We start from the raw sequence: 14056 nt of genomic DNA, 5'->3' as shown, positions 1-14056 counted from the left end.
TCCCAACAGTGACGCATCTGTCACTACTGCCAGATCTAGCTGTGGAAGGGAGAGAGATCTGCCTCTGCGCCAATTGTGGTTCGGTAACCACCCCACTGCAGATCTCGTGCAGTTCCCTCCAAAATCTGGAACCTGCTGGAGAGATTCCCATGATGCTGCGTCCACTGGGACTTCAGGTCCCACTGCAGAGCCTGCATATGCCATATTGCATGTGTCAGCAGCAGGATGCCATGAGGACCAGCAGCCTCAGTTATTCCCAGCAGAATCCAGGATAGAGGTTGAAAAATTGGTGGTATAGCATGAATATCCTTGTCTCGCGGCTCAGGAGGTTAAGCCAGAAAGTCCAGAACAGCTCAGATGAAAGGGAGCACCTGAGAGCGAGTCCGAGTTGACTTCTGAACGTTTATAGTGAACCCCAGTGAATACAAGAGGTCCGCTGTGGTCTGAAGGTGGAAGATGACAGCCTGGGTTTAGCCCGCCTTCAACAGCCAGTCGGCGAAATAAGGGAAGACTGAAACCCTTGATCTGCGCAGATGAGCTGCAACCACCACCATCACCTTGGTGAACACCCAAGGGGCGCTGGTAAGGCCAAAGGGGAGCACAGTGAACTGAAAGTCCTTGTGGCCTATTGTGAACCGCAAGTAACTTCTGTCGGCAGGCACGACAGGAATGTGGAAGTAAGTGTCCTGCAAGTCCAACGCTACCATTCAGGCTTCTGGGTCCAGGGCAGATAGAACCTAATCCAGAGTGAGCATTTTGAATTTCTCATTTCAGTGTAAGAGATTGAGGAACCAAAGGTCTAGGATACAGCAGAGGCCCTTGTCCTTTTTGGGCACCAGAAAGTAGCAGGAACAACCACCACTACCTGCATCTGGCACAGGGACCCTCTCTATGGCCCCCACGGCCAAGAAAGCTGTAACCTCCTTGCGGAAAAGTGCCAAGCGATCCTCTATCATCTGATCGTAGGATGGTGGCATGGATGGAAGGGTAGTCTTGAAGGGGATGGAGTAGCCCCTTCGGACTATCTGAAAAACCCACCTGTCTAACATGATGTACTGCCAGGGGAGCAGGTGATAGTGGTCTCTGACTTCAACTGGTCCCTGGTAGGGAGTAGTCAGACCAGGAAGGTTTGGAAGCAGCTGACCGCTGTCTCCCTGATCCACAAGAACAATGGATCCCATGTCTCTTGCCATGCAAAGGCTGGGCAGCATGGGCGGCACAGTGGCTTGAGGGAAACAGACATGGCTGGGCACGCCTTCCAGTCACAAAAGGGCAGAACAGCAGACTGAGGGGCTGCTGCGAGGCCCAAGGTCCTGGTCATTGTACAAGAATCCTTGAAACGCTCAAGCGCCGAGTCTGCCTCCTCCCCGAAGAGACGGGTGCCATCAAAGCGCATGTCCATAAGTTTAGCTTAGACATACGTCGAAAAGGCAGATGTCCTCAACCAGGCGTGGCGCCTATGGGTCATGGTCGATGCAACTGCTCTGATCAGCGAGCCAGTCATGTCCAGTTCAGATTGGACCGGGAACTGTGCTGTCTCTCTGCCATCAGCAACTGCTTGGGAAAGTACAGCCCGAGCCTCCTCCGGGACGTGTGGCAGCACTTGCGCAACCAGATCCCACAGCGTGTGAAAATAACGGCCCAAAAGGATTTCAGTGCTCCCGGACTGCAATGCCAGGCTGGCAGAAGAAAACATCATCTTCCCAAGTGTCTCTAGCCCCTTAGACCCCTATCCAGGGGTGCGAAAGGGAACTCGTTCCTAGGAAGAGGAGGCTTGGATAACCAAGCTCTCAGGGGTGAGATGTTGCATTGGGAAACCTGGATCGCCCGGTGCAGGGCGATGGCGGCGGCCAATAGCCCTATTCACATAAGCCCCTGTGCTGAGTTTGGACCAGGTGCCCAGCAGGACATCAGTAAGGGCTTCATTAAAGGGCAACAGGGGTTCAGAGGATGAAGAACCAGGCTGAAGTGCCTCCGTCAGGAGGTTAGTCCTGAATGCCATCAAAGGCAACTGTCCGAGTCAGAGCTGGTGTTGATCCGGCTCAGTGCCAGAGTTGGCAATGAAGATAGGAGTAGGCCTGGGCAGAGTTCACGGAGTCCTGTGACTCAGAATTCTGCTAAGGGCTGAAAAACTCAGCCGTGCTACGCCAATAGCCCTATTCACATAAGCCCCTGTGCTGAGTTTGGACCAGGTGCCCAGCAGGACATCAGTAAGGGCTTCATTAAAGGGCAACAGGGGTTCAGAGGATGAAGAACCAGGCTGAAGTGCCTCCGTCAGGAGGTTAGTCCTGAATGCCATCAAAGGCAACTGTCCGAGTCAGAGCTGGTGTTGATCCGGCTCAGTGCCAGAGTTGGCAATGAAGATAGGAGTAGGCCTGGGCAGAGTTCACGGAGTCCTGTGACTCAGAATTCTGCTAAGGGCTGAAAAACTCAGCCGTGCTACGCAGAATTCCGCTAGTGGTGGCGTTTGAGCAAGGTGTGCTGTTGCCACTGTTTTTCAGCGCAGCAGTTGGTCCTGCACTGTAAAATGTGAATGGCATCTTTTTGACACTCGAGTAGATTTTCTCGCTTGCGCACGCAAATTTAGCCATTTCTCTTGCACTCACCAACTTAACATTGGCGAGCGAGAGAAAAAAACTCTGCTCTGCAACACTTCTTGGAGTTTTTCGGAATACCGCGCAGTCAGGAAAACTCTGCTAAACTCTGCTGGGAGAGCGGATTTCTTCACCCTCCCCTAGATGGGGGTCAGTGCCACCCGGGGGCACATGCAGTGCCAGGAACATCAATGTCAGAACTGGCGACAGGGAAGTTCAAGGTGGCACGACAGGCACTGGTTTTGATCCATGGGGGCCCCTCGGAGCCGAGCCCAAAGCTGTCAGCGGGGAAACCGAGAGGGGCCCTTTTCAGCCCCGCAGGGCCCAAAGGCGCTCCAGCGGATTCAGACTGCCCAAAAATTAGGCGCATGGCCTCATAAATCTGAGTTGGGTAGGGGTTGCTCCGGATCACGGTTACTCGGGCAGAGGTGTGGCTAACCCAGAAGCAGGTTCCACAAGCGAAGGGGCTAGTGCGACAATGCTCCCATTCTCTCGTCATCCGACGGACTGGGTGGAGTGGAAGAACGTTTGTTGTTCTTCGACTTCCCCGATCATCCCGAGGACCTGGAGTGGGACGACGACAAGTAGGGGTTCTGCGACCTATCTCAAGACCTTACTCTAAATAGTGAACCAGGAGCTTTAGGGACTGCTTTGGGTCGTGGTCAGACTCAAGACACCAAAGGCAGATGAAGTGCAGATCCATCACGGACATTGCCTGATGACAGGATCCGCAGGGCTTGAACCTGGTCTGACTAGAAGACATCCTCCACTCACCAGAATTGTAGGCACTTAAAGATCTTCAATAAAAAGTCGAAAAATACCAGTCAAAAAGGGACTATGAAGAAGCTCTTTCCTCAGATTGGTGCTGGCTGGCGTGGAAAGAAAAAAAAACTGACATCATCGCACCAGGGTGGAGCCTATATAGGACCTGCGACATCCTATCCAGTGTGGAAAAGACCGAGGACAACTGACGTGAAGCCAATCAATGCTACCTAATGGCATGCAGGGGTTCTGCTCGAGAAACATCTCCAGACCCAGGCTGACGCCTGGGGAAGTTCTAGGGTAAGGAATATGCAACTAGATATCTCTTTCAGATATGATGCATGTTGTGTCAACGTACGCAAACAACGCGTTAATAAGCTTAAAGTGTCCTGTTGAAGTGAGTCAAATGTATGTTGGATATATTGGGGACATTTGGGGAAATATTAACACAATAATAAAGGTAACCTTACCAAATCCCATGTGTTGACAAACTATTGGAGCACTGGTCCAAAAGAGTAACGCAGATCTACTAGATCTTTAACTGGAACAGCAGTTAGAGGGTCTGAAATATCTCAGAATAAGATTATAACACACTGATAATGATATGTTAAAGCTTAATCTAAAAAGGGTCCTAGAAGGAGAACATATCTGTTGCACATGATATGGAAATGTTTGATAATGACTATTGTTGAGTACCTTTGTGAAGAAGTTGAGAACAATTATAAGAAACTTAAGAATTAGTATGCTAGAACACTGTAATTTTGGACTGTATCTTAACCCTTGGAAATGTAGACTGATGTATAGGTTTGTGGCATTATGTCTGGTGCTGTCAAAAAGAGGTTTCACATTAGTATAGCTGCAATGAAATGGTCCTGAAATTGAGAGATGGGATAGAGATATGTGAGAATGTGGGGTTGGTGGGCGAGAAAAAAATAATGATCATAGTTGATAAACTTGACAAAGACTTAAACGACTTTGGCTAGTTTTTGGCTGTGTTAAAAGAAGGTGCTTGAGAAATGTCTGCCAGAAACGGATTCTTACGACTGAAAAGATTAAACTTTTCTAAAGTTGGCTCAACCTTCGCTAGATTAACTAGAAAAACTGTTGACATCTGTTTGTCATTGGCGCATGCTGTCCAGCGTGCATGAAATAATAATGTTTTTTGAGTTTATATGATTTGTATTTTTTAATCTAAAAAATAAGTTTGCAAAAAACATTGATCTGAATAAAACAGATCAGTTGACCACGCTCACAGCAAAATGCAATGAGGCATTTGCACAGCAATGGACCTACTAATTTTAGGAAAATACTTAAGGAAATGCCAATTTATTGTGCATACTAGGGATCTATATTAGCTGACGGGAGCTATAGCATCACTAAACCAAAAGTGAAAAAAAAAAAGAAAATCCCAGTTGAGCAAGGGGGATTTCAGGGGGAACCTTCAACTATCGATCACTGTTTTTGTCTCTGGACGATGAGAGGCAATAGAACACAAAGGAACCTCTTTTGCTGTTTTATTGTTTTTCGATCAGCTTTTGATTTGGTTAATGGAGTTGGGGATAGTTTGGGAAATATTTAACGATATGGATATTCTCAGAAGCATATTAGCTTACTAAAGGAACTATATCAAGGGAAGTCAACCAAGGTAGAGTTAGATATAAACAGCTCCATCAAAGAAAATCCCAACTGAGAATGGTATATGACAGAAATGTGTGCTTGCCCCGACCTTTGTTTGTACTTTACCTGGCAGATTTGCTGGAGACTTTATAGAACACATTCCTTTTTACCTAAGATGGGGTTGGGGGACATATACTCTGCCAACTCAACGCTAATGATTTTGTCATCTTGGAAGTGAAGCATTTAGGGATTAAAAAAATGACTAGTATCTAAAGATTATTGGAAAGTAAATGGTTTAACAAAAAAGTAGAGAAAAACAATATCCTGGTAATGGGGAGAAAACACAAGCCTTTTAAGTGGTCTATTGGGAATTTGAAGGTAGATGTAACCTTCTCCTATAAGTACTTAGGTATGGTGCTCAATAAAAAGTTACATTGGAAAATGTTACATTGGAAAATGCATGTGGGTGCCCTAGAAACCTGAGTTTTAACAACAGTGGAGTGGTTGAAATGTAAATGAGACTCTGGAGGGCCATCGGTAGAACCAGTGTTAACTGCAGATAAATATATGGTACTCCCCTCAAATGTTATAAAGGACAGTACTCTTAGGCCTACGCACAGGTATGTTAAGGAGAAAATAGAGAGGACATGTCTTAAAAACCTACTAGGCCTCCCTCCATGTTCCATTGTTAAAACAATAAATATGGAAGCCAAGCTGGACTCACAGTGGCAAATGTAAGTCTGTGTTTCTGGCATAGACAGTTAAGGGGCTCCAAAAGAAAAGTTGTAATACTCTGTGCAATAGAAATTTGCCAAATTGGTATACTTTGGGCAAGGGATGTAAGGATGTGTCTTAGGATCTACGGCGAGTATTGTAATTTAGAAAACGTTGTAAGTAATGTTCCCTTGCCTCTGATTAAAAATGAATTAATGGAATGGTGTGTCATGCAATCATGGGTTAAAGAGCTCAGATATCTCAACACAAATCTTTCAACAAAAGCACTACAGAATTCCTGGATTAATTGTGGGGTGCACTCCTACCTTGCAAGCCTGTAGAATCTTGAGATGAGGAGTGCACTACTAGAATCCCATGTAGGCCTAAATCACGCTTATGCAATACAAAGTGAGGGTAAGGCCCGGATGGGTGAAGACAGGTACTGCAGGTGTGGGTTAAATTTACATTACTCCATTGTACATGTTTTAATGGAATTCTTATGTTTCATCACTTCAAGGTGTAAGTTTATCAAATTGATTCTTCTCAAATATGGTGTATAGGCTCAAATGGAAGCCCTGCGATCTTTAAAGGATATGCAATATTTGGATATAACCCACAGTCTGGGTAGGTTTTTACCTGCAATATCAACACAGATAGCATAGGATGGTCTATTTATTTTAGTGGATCCATACATTTTTTAAACAATTTATAATGGTTTTAGTTAGTTGAGTTTTTAGCTGTAGATCAAATCAGGTTTAATCTGTATATGAAGATCTTTAACAATCATAAATTGATTTTTAGCTGAATGTTTATGTAATATAAATGCTATACGTATGGATTTTTTAAATTGTTTAACAGACTGTGCTCTAAATGAACTTTTATTGAACTACTATTTTTAGAAAAGAAAAAAAACAATAAAAGAACCACAACTTAGCAAACAACTAATCACTGGCCATCAAGCTTCACTGCATTTTCATATCAAGTGGATTTTCTAACATTATGGCTCTATGAAACTTTTATGGTCATCTGGTGTATATCACACAAAATTACATTTATTTTGAACACATGTGAATGAACACATACAGTAAGTGATTTTGTAAAAGCTTACTTTTAGTGTCCAGTTGGGCAGCATATTTGTCAAACCCCTTGAGGCAAACCTTTTCCCCAATCAATGCAAGGAACTCTTCAAATGAGGGTCCTGCGCTCTCATTGTTATACATTTCCTCTTCTGAGCTCTGACCTGCTTTACAGTAGAGAATACCCACTTTATGTTTTCTGCAAAGCTGTTAAGAAAATAAGAGAATAACGTATTTACTTGTAGGATCAGTAGGATAATTTCCAAGCTCCAGGACATGCAAAAGAGACAAACAAGGTAAGACTTGTGAAAATATCTAGCTTTTTAATCATCTGAAAACGATAAAGGCTGCAAATACTAATGCTATTCAATTTAAATAAAAACATTTTCATGAAGGTTAGATGAAAATATACTCTGATTTGAAAATAAAAATTCACAATTGCAAATCCTTGTTAGCAACTGCTCTAGCACATGGAAATAAATGGTGTGGAAGCGTGTGATCAATTATCAGTCTTGTCAAAGAACAAATAATGCTGCCACTTTTGTTTTTTCCTGCATTGGCAAAATAACCAAAGAAGACAGAGGAGCGTTGGCTGTACAAATAAGCATTGACAATGCCAACCTATCTCTCATTTTAAAAGCAAAGCAGCCTTACTGGCTTTGTCAATGCTGTTCCACATCGACAAAAATAAAAATAAATGCTTCTTTGCTAGTAATAAACAGCACCTGTAACAAAAAAATGAAATTTTAAAAGTGTGATCACATGTATGCATACATACGTTCGAACAAGTTATGAACTTGAAAAAGTTGTCAGAAAACTTTTTCTTCTAATTATCTCAGAAAGGTAATGGCTGAATCCTGTAAAGAAGATCATGGCATTAAAACTGAGAAATAATTCACACACATTCTCGGAAAAGAGTTCAAGCCAAAGGGTATTAATAGTGTATTCCACTGATACCAAACCACAATATCTCTCTTTGCTGTCCCTTGTCTGGTAGATCTAATTAAGCACACAGGAGCTCTGGAGATGGCATCCCTTTATCAATGGACATGCTTTTCAAGACATCAGCTAAAGGCACCCTGTGGGAATATTCTATTAGCAGATATTGGTTAAAATCAAAGATTAAGATCAATCTGATCCCCTGGTCCTCATGGGCATAAAAAAGTAATAGGAATAAAATCTAATTTCAATCACCCCAGCTAGAAAGTTGGCTTCATTTCCTTTTTAAGTTCTACAATACTGGAGGACAATTGGGAGGCAAAGAAATACGAGATCCAGGAAAACCTTCCTTGAAGATATTCTTCATCCAAGTTTCCTGTGTAATGTATGTTGAAGGGGAAAACATTCCACCCTCTACTTGAAATGTATACTTCAGGATGTTAAGGAATTTCTTGAATCCTGAAGGAGAAATCGGCATGGCATATTTTATATCTTATGTTACAGAAAGAAAGCGGTCAACAGCCCTGTGTTTTTGCACAAAATCTCGACTTCTAACAAGCGTTCAAGGAGGAAAGAAGGATTTTTATCATCAAAAGGTGGTTTTAAAACCATTTTTTTAAATCTTACTATAAGAGAAGTGAGCCACCAAACCTATCTTCTTGTGCACATCAAGTTAAATTACTGCACAGTATCTGACATGCCTTGAGGTCTAAACTTACAATTATATTTTCCTCAGTCCTTTTCACAGTGCCCTTCCGATTGTGCATTTGAATTTCCCCCCGAGGAGCGTTAAAGAACAGTATCTGAATCTGTAACCAGACCTCCAAACATGTGCAAGCTGCACTTGATGCTAAAGATGCTGTCAGTCCTCGCACTAGTGTTTTAAACACAGTCCAACATCCTAAAAACTGTTGTTATTGAGGTAGCATCACAGAAATAGACAGCCTTTGTGAGTTAAACCATGTTTCATCTTTATTAAGTTGACCTTCATCATACTGAAGAACGGCCTGCAGTGCAAGCCATGCTGACTAAGGAGGAGGTCTCAATGTACTACAAGAATATCCAGATTGTCTGTTGGAGGAGGAAGACCAACTGTTAAAGAAGATTATTTTTGCATTCGGCCTCTTGTACGATGATCGGGAAGGATGCTGTGTTAAAATGAAAACCCACAGACCATTTGATAGGCTTGGGGACAAACCTACACTCGTGAAGTGCAAGCAAGAGACATTATAACCAAGATTAAAGACCATAAAAAGTGGGCATGCTTTAAAGGAAAAGAGGCTAAGTACAAATATATTAAAATATGTTCTATAATGACAATGACTGATTGCTGTACGGATAGTTTACTGCATGGAGAGATGGTGTAGGTTACCCACTGGAATGGAAGGTTGCTGTGGAATATTCAAAACAATTGAAGCTACATTTCTATACTACAGATCCACCCTTTTGCTGAAACCAGTATTTTTTCAGCAAATTTAATTCACTATAAATCGGGAATCAAAATATTATTTGGTCACTGTAGGACATGGTATTGCATTTGTTTTGGGCTCACTGAATGAAGAGTGGTCATAACAAAAACTATTCCTGGTGCAACTTCCATGAAGAATAGTTTATCTTTTCGTTTAGCAATCCCACTTTTAAAAGTTATTTTAAAATCTTTAGCATGTCATATTCATACCTAGCTCAACTGGCTGAGGTATTTTTAGATTCCAAAGTACACCATGAACACCAAGCTCTGGGACAGACAAGACATAGTTCAATGGTGTAGACCCTCTTTAGAGTGTATGTGATAGTTCTTTAACAATGGCAAGTTATGCCAAAGTTAAAAAGCTTCAATGTATGTGCAGCATTCATTCTTAACAGCATTTTTGTTAACTAGCAACAGGTTTGGGACTTCATATTCAAAATTCACCCAAGGGATATTTACATAAAATATTTAAGAAAAAGAGCAAGATGTGTTTGATTAGCCACTGAAACATTCTAGTTATAGAATGTATTATCAAGTTAAACAACAAAGGACCATTTACAACTACAGCAACATGGTTCATTTTCATTGATATAGCAAGTGCAGACTGAATCCTGATCTCATACGTCCAACACAAAATTGACAACTAAGCTGATTTTTCTAAGATGTTCACATGTGGCTGAAGCTCAAATTAGAAGAGAAAGTTGTAAGGTAAGAAAAAGAAGTACTACTACTACAGTCTATCGTGTAAAGTCTAGTAAATTCTCAAATTTGTTACTAACATGTTATACTTCAGGTGAGGCAACTCCAATAGAAGAATAGGAGAGATAGAACAACATGTATTGGAATGGCTTATAATAAAAATAAGCCTATGCACAAGGATGAAACAAGTGGGGGGGGACTCTGCTGAATGTCTCCCGATAATCATCAAACATCAATACATTCAAATGACAGGCAAAAAGTGATTCAGTCAGCTGTAGTCATTTTAAGCGCAAAATGACTAAGAACTGATGGCTCACCAAGATCTGTAAAGCCTAGGAAATAGCCTTGGAAAGAGGAGTTGAACTCTGTGTATCTTTGGAGGAACAGGATCAAGACAATGTTTTAGGTTTTTCTTTCATCAGCCAATAAGCAAATGAAGGAAACAGAACAGTTACATTCACAGGGCAAGAACTACTCCACCACCATTTGTGTTCACTGTAAATGTTGGTACATGCACTTTCAGAAAACTGCGTAAGGAAAACTTATTTGATCACAGTTTCAACGGAAAAGGTGATTTTGAAGACAATTAAGATTGCTGGGTTCAAAGAAATGTATACATGGAGACATTCACAGAACTTACTCTTTGCTCATCAAGCTTCAATAGTTGCTCTGTTACTTTTGGTGTGTTCAAGGCAAGTCGTAGGCAGTGGTTATTTAATTCAGGTAACACATATTCCAAAACATCTTTCAAGGGAATCCCTCTTACAGTCCCATGCTTTGCTGTTGTTGGAACAGCATCTTCTAAGATGCATCCTCTCAGAGTTATAAGCTACAGAAAAAGAAAGAAAGAGAACAACTACATTATGTACATACATTATATGCATATACATACTAGGTACCTACACTTTAAGCATATACATACTATATATATATATATATATATATATATATATAAAATATATAAAAATATGCACACATACATACATATATACACACACACACACAACATAGATTACAGATTATCTATAAATTACTGAAGGGCTATTACAGTAACCGTGAATTACAAAAAACACTGTAAACATGCACTGATGTAATCCCACCAACCAGGCAGACACTCAAGAAAGACTGTTTTAAACTCACAAGGCCTTCCAGTCGTACTGAGGAGTAAATACCCTCTGGCGTTTCTAAAACATATTGAGGACTTAAGAGTATTCGGTAATTGTAAGAAAGGGAGTTCTGAGTAAAGAGGGATGTGGGTCCTTCACAAGTAATAAGTCTGCAACCTTCCATCTCCTGGGGGCAAAGGGTAGAGAGGCAATGTCCAATGCCAACTCAAGAGAATTGGTGAGGAAAAGTTCCCCTTTCATGCAACAAACACCCAAGAAATCACTCTGCAGTCAGTTGTGTTACTTACAAAAGGAAACCTACTTTATTACACACACATTACTCAAGCATATGCATTCATTTACACATATATACATGATGGCAGGTGGAAATACCTTTGACAACACATTCTTCTAACAGTTCACACCCTTAACATGCCCTTAACCCTAAAACCACACTAACCATCACATAAACCAGACACAATATAATGGGGTATAGTTATCAAAAGACAGGCCAACTAGCTTTCTCAGGTTAACAAGAGTAGAAAGATGTCATAATACACCAATGCAACACCATAAATCATGACTAATCACACCATTTCACAATGACACTCATTAGAACATCTAATGACACAATGTTACCTTTTTTGTCAATAAAGCATTTTAAGATGGGTAATGATCAATTGTTAACTCTTGAAAATTAAACTGATTTTATTTTATTGATAGTGAGACTGTGTACATGAGATCATTTCTATTTTTGTAATTCTGCCAAACAGCCTTAGGACTCACCAACAGAGGTTCGAAATCCATCCCGATCCCAGTCCCTACCAGGCCCAGGACTGATCCTGACAAATGGCTCTCCTGTGCGGGAATGCTCTTGACCCTCTAGCTGGTTAGGGGAGTCATTACCTTGGCCCAGTTAGGGAATTCAAAATCAGAAATCTAATTACAGAGCTGTCTCAAATAGTTATGAAAAGTGTACAGTGGAGGAAGGAGTACTGATATAACGAATATAAGGGAAGAAATATCACGTTTGCATCTGTGATCCTTGTTTACCAAAGATTGGTACGTCACCTTAATCTCTAGGCCTAAATAAGGCAGAACTGTACGTCTGTGTAGATTTCACCCATAATGTTCATTACTGTAAGAACACAACCTACTTTTCAGTTAAGCACTTCAGACTTACACTATGAATGCCCAGTCATACTATAAGGGCTTCTAATTTAGACTTATAGCCCCCTGCTAAGAGCTATACCGGTTGTTTAAGGCCCCCAACTCGAGTTATAGGCCCAAACCAGAGGCAAGGGCATATAAACAAGGGAGAGATCCTTTAACAACCATATAGCCCGAGGCAGAAGACCATTTGGGCCACTATAACATTCCACCCATTAAAGGTAGGATGTTCTAAAATAAAAAGGGAAAAACAACGATAAACATTAGAATGTTGGAACAGATGTTTTATACCAGCCATTATAAGCCACAAATTATTCCATTGTCTTCAACAGAGCTCTCAACATTCCAATGTTCTAATAATGGTTTCTCCTTTCAGCCTCAAACATACATTTCTCCAGATTAGGTGTACAAACAGTGCGGAATAGAGGCGAGAAAGGTATGCGTAAAAAGATAGCGTTATTAGCATTTCAAGGGCTTTGCAGCAAATACATCATTTGGATAATTTAGAAATGTGCGCTTACTTATTTTGAGAGATTTCACCAATTTTGATATACACATGTTAAAAAAACTGTGCATCACAATGAAATGTTAAGGCACTGTTAAGAAGAAAATGTACTAAAGAGAAGAGCACTGGTTTGGACTACTGTTACAATTTGTAAAATTGGGATGATTCAAAATTAATGGTGTAAAGAGATCCTAAATTTCAATGAAACAAACGGAAAGCATACCAATAGAAGTGAGAGACAGGAAGACTTAAGAGGATAACGCAAGGCCATGTGCAATCAGTAAAGGGAAACAGGAAAGTTAAAACAAGTAGTATAATATAATAAATAAGGTCTGCAACCTTCAGCTAGCTCTTACTCGTTACTAAGCAATTTATTTCAGGTGGATTACCTGCATATGTTACTTTACCAATCTACCTATACCTTGTCCTAAATTATACTCTAGCCACAATCCGGGAATGTCCCTTTTTCAGTAAGGAAGTGAAGAAATGGAGCCAACCACAAGTCCAACAATGACAAATTAACAGATTACAGTATGCCATGGAAAGATGACTTTGTTTGCTATGTGGACCTCAGCTGGAGTTTTAAGAGATAGATGGAGAGGAAGGAGTGGGTATTTGGGAATGGTGACAAAGAAGACAAGTGAAGAACTACAGCTGCAGTCAGAAGAGCTGAAGAAATATGAAAACCAAGATGGCCTAGCAGATCAAGGCATTCATGAAGCGGTACCAGGTAAGCAGCAGTACTGTCTAACCGGCACACTACAGCATATTTACCAATCACACTAAAGGCTGTGGAATGCTGTAATCCGGAAGGAACCACAATGAAAAGAAGGGATAGCAGATGGGCTACAGCTCTGAACAAGCAACTCATGCTGGCATGAGTAGGGAATATATGCACAGACAATAATGCCACCCATCCGAACTTGCAGTTTTCTCCAAAGTTATTTCACAGGGAGCAACACCACTTGCTTGTGTGCCTATCCTATGGTGCCTGCACAATGCCATACACATAACTGTCTGCTGTAACATCGTTTGATTGTGTGGGCCATATTTTGATGTCTGCCTGATATTTTGGGCCATTTTCTAAAAGAAAGTGTGAAGAGTAGCCGGAAAAGAAACACACATTTGAAAGTAAAACAGCTGTATATTAGAAAGATCTACAATATACATACACACTTGCTTCTCATCATCAAAATAGTTCATTTTGGATTGCAAATCCAGAAAACATGCACAAACAAAAAGCAGCAAAGACTTGATACATTAATAAAGCATGATTACAACTCCAACTTTATAAAAACATTTAAAAGTGATGAATTAGTTATATGACCTTTCTAAGCAATTTAGACAATACAATAAGCCTTTTTTAATGTAAAAAGTTCCTGTAATGTGCAAACCCTTCTGTGCAA

General features: G+C 41.0%; 1 protein-coding gene across 4 annotated transcripts in view; it reads right to left on the bottom strand.

The window, feature by feature from the left end:
• Window positions 1-14056, bottom strand: part of SIPA1L3 (signal induced proliferation associated 1 like 3) — a 635337-nt gene that overhangs the window by 355124 nt on the left and 266157 nt on the right. For all 4 annotated transcript variants that reach the window (XM_069207242.1, XM_069207245.1, XM_069207243.1 and 1 more), the window contains exons 5-6: window positions 10510-10698; window positions 6796-6970 (exon numbers count right to left, since the gene is read on the bottom strand). In XM_069207242.1, coding sequence (XP_069063343.1) covers window positions 6796-6970; window positions 10510-10698 — 364 coding nt within the window. The remainder of the gene's footprint in view (window positions 1-6795; window positions 6971-10509; window positions 10699-14056) is intronic.

This window comes from Pleurodeles waltl, chromosome 9 (assembly GCF_031143425.1).
Source record: "Pleurodeles waltl isolate 20211129_DDA chromosome 9, aPleWal1.hap1.20221129, whole genome shotgun sequence".
Taxonomy (NCBI): Eukaryota; Metazoa; Chordata; class Amphibia; order Caudata; family Salamandridae; genus Pleurodeles; species Pleurodeles waltl.
This window is presented reverse-complemented; position numbering and strand designations above follow the sequence as displayed.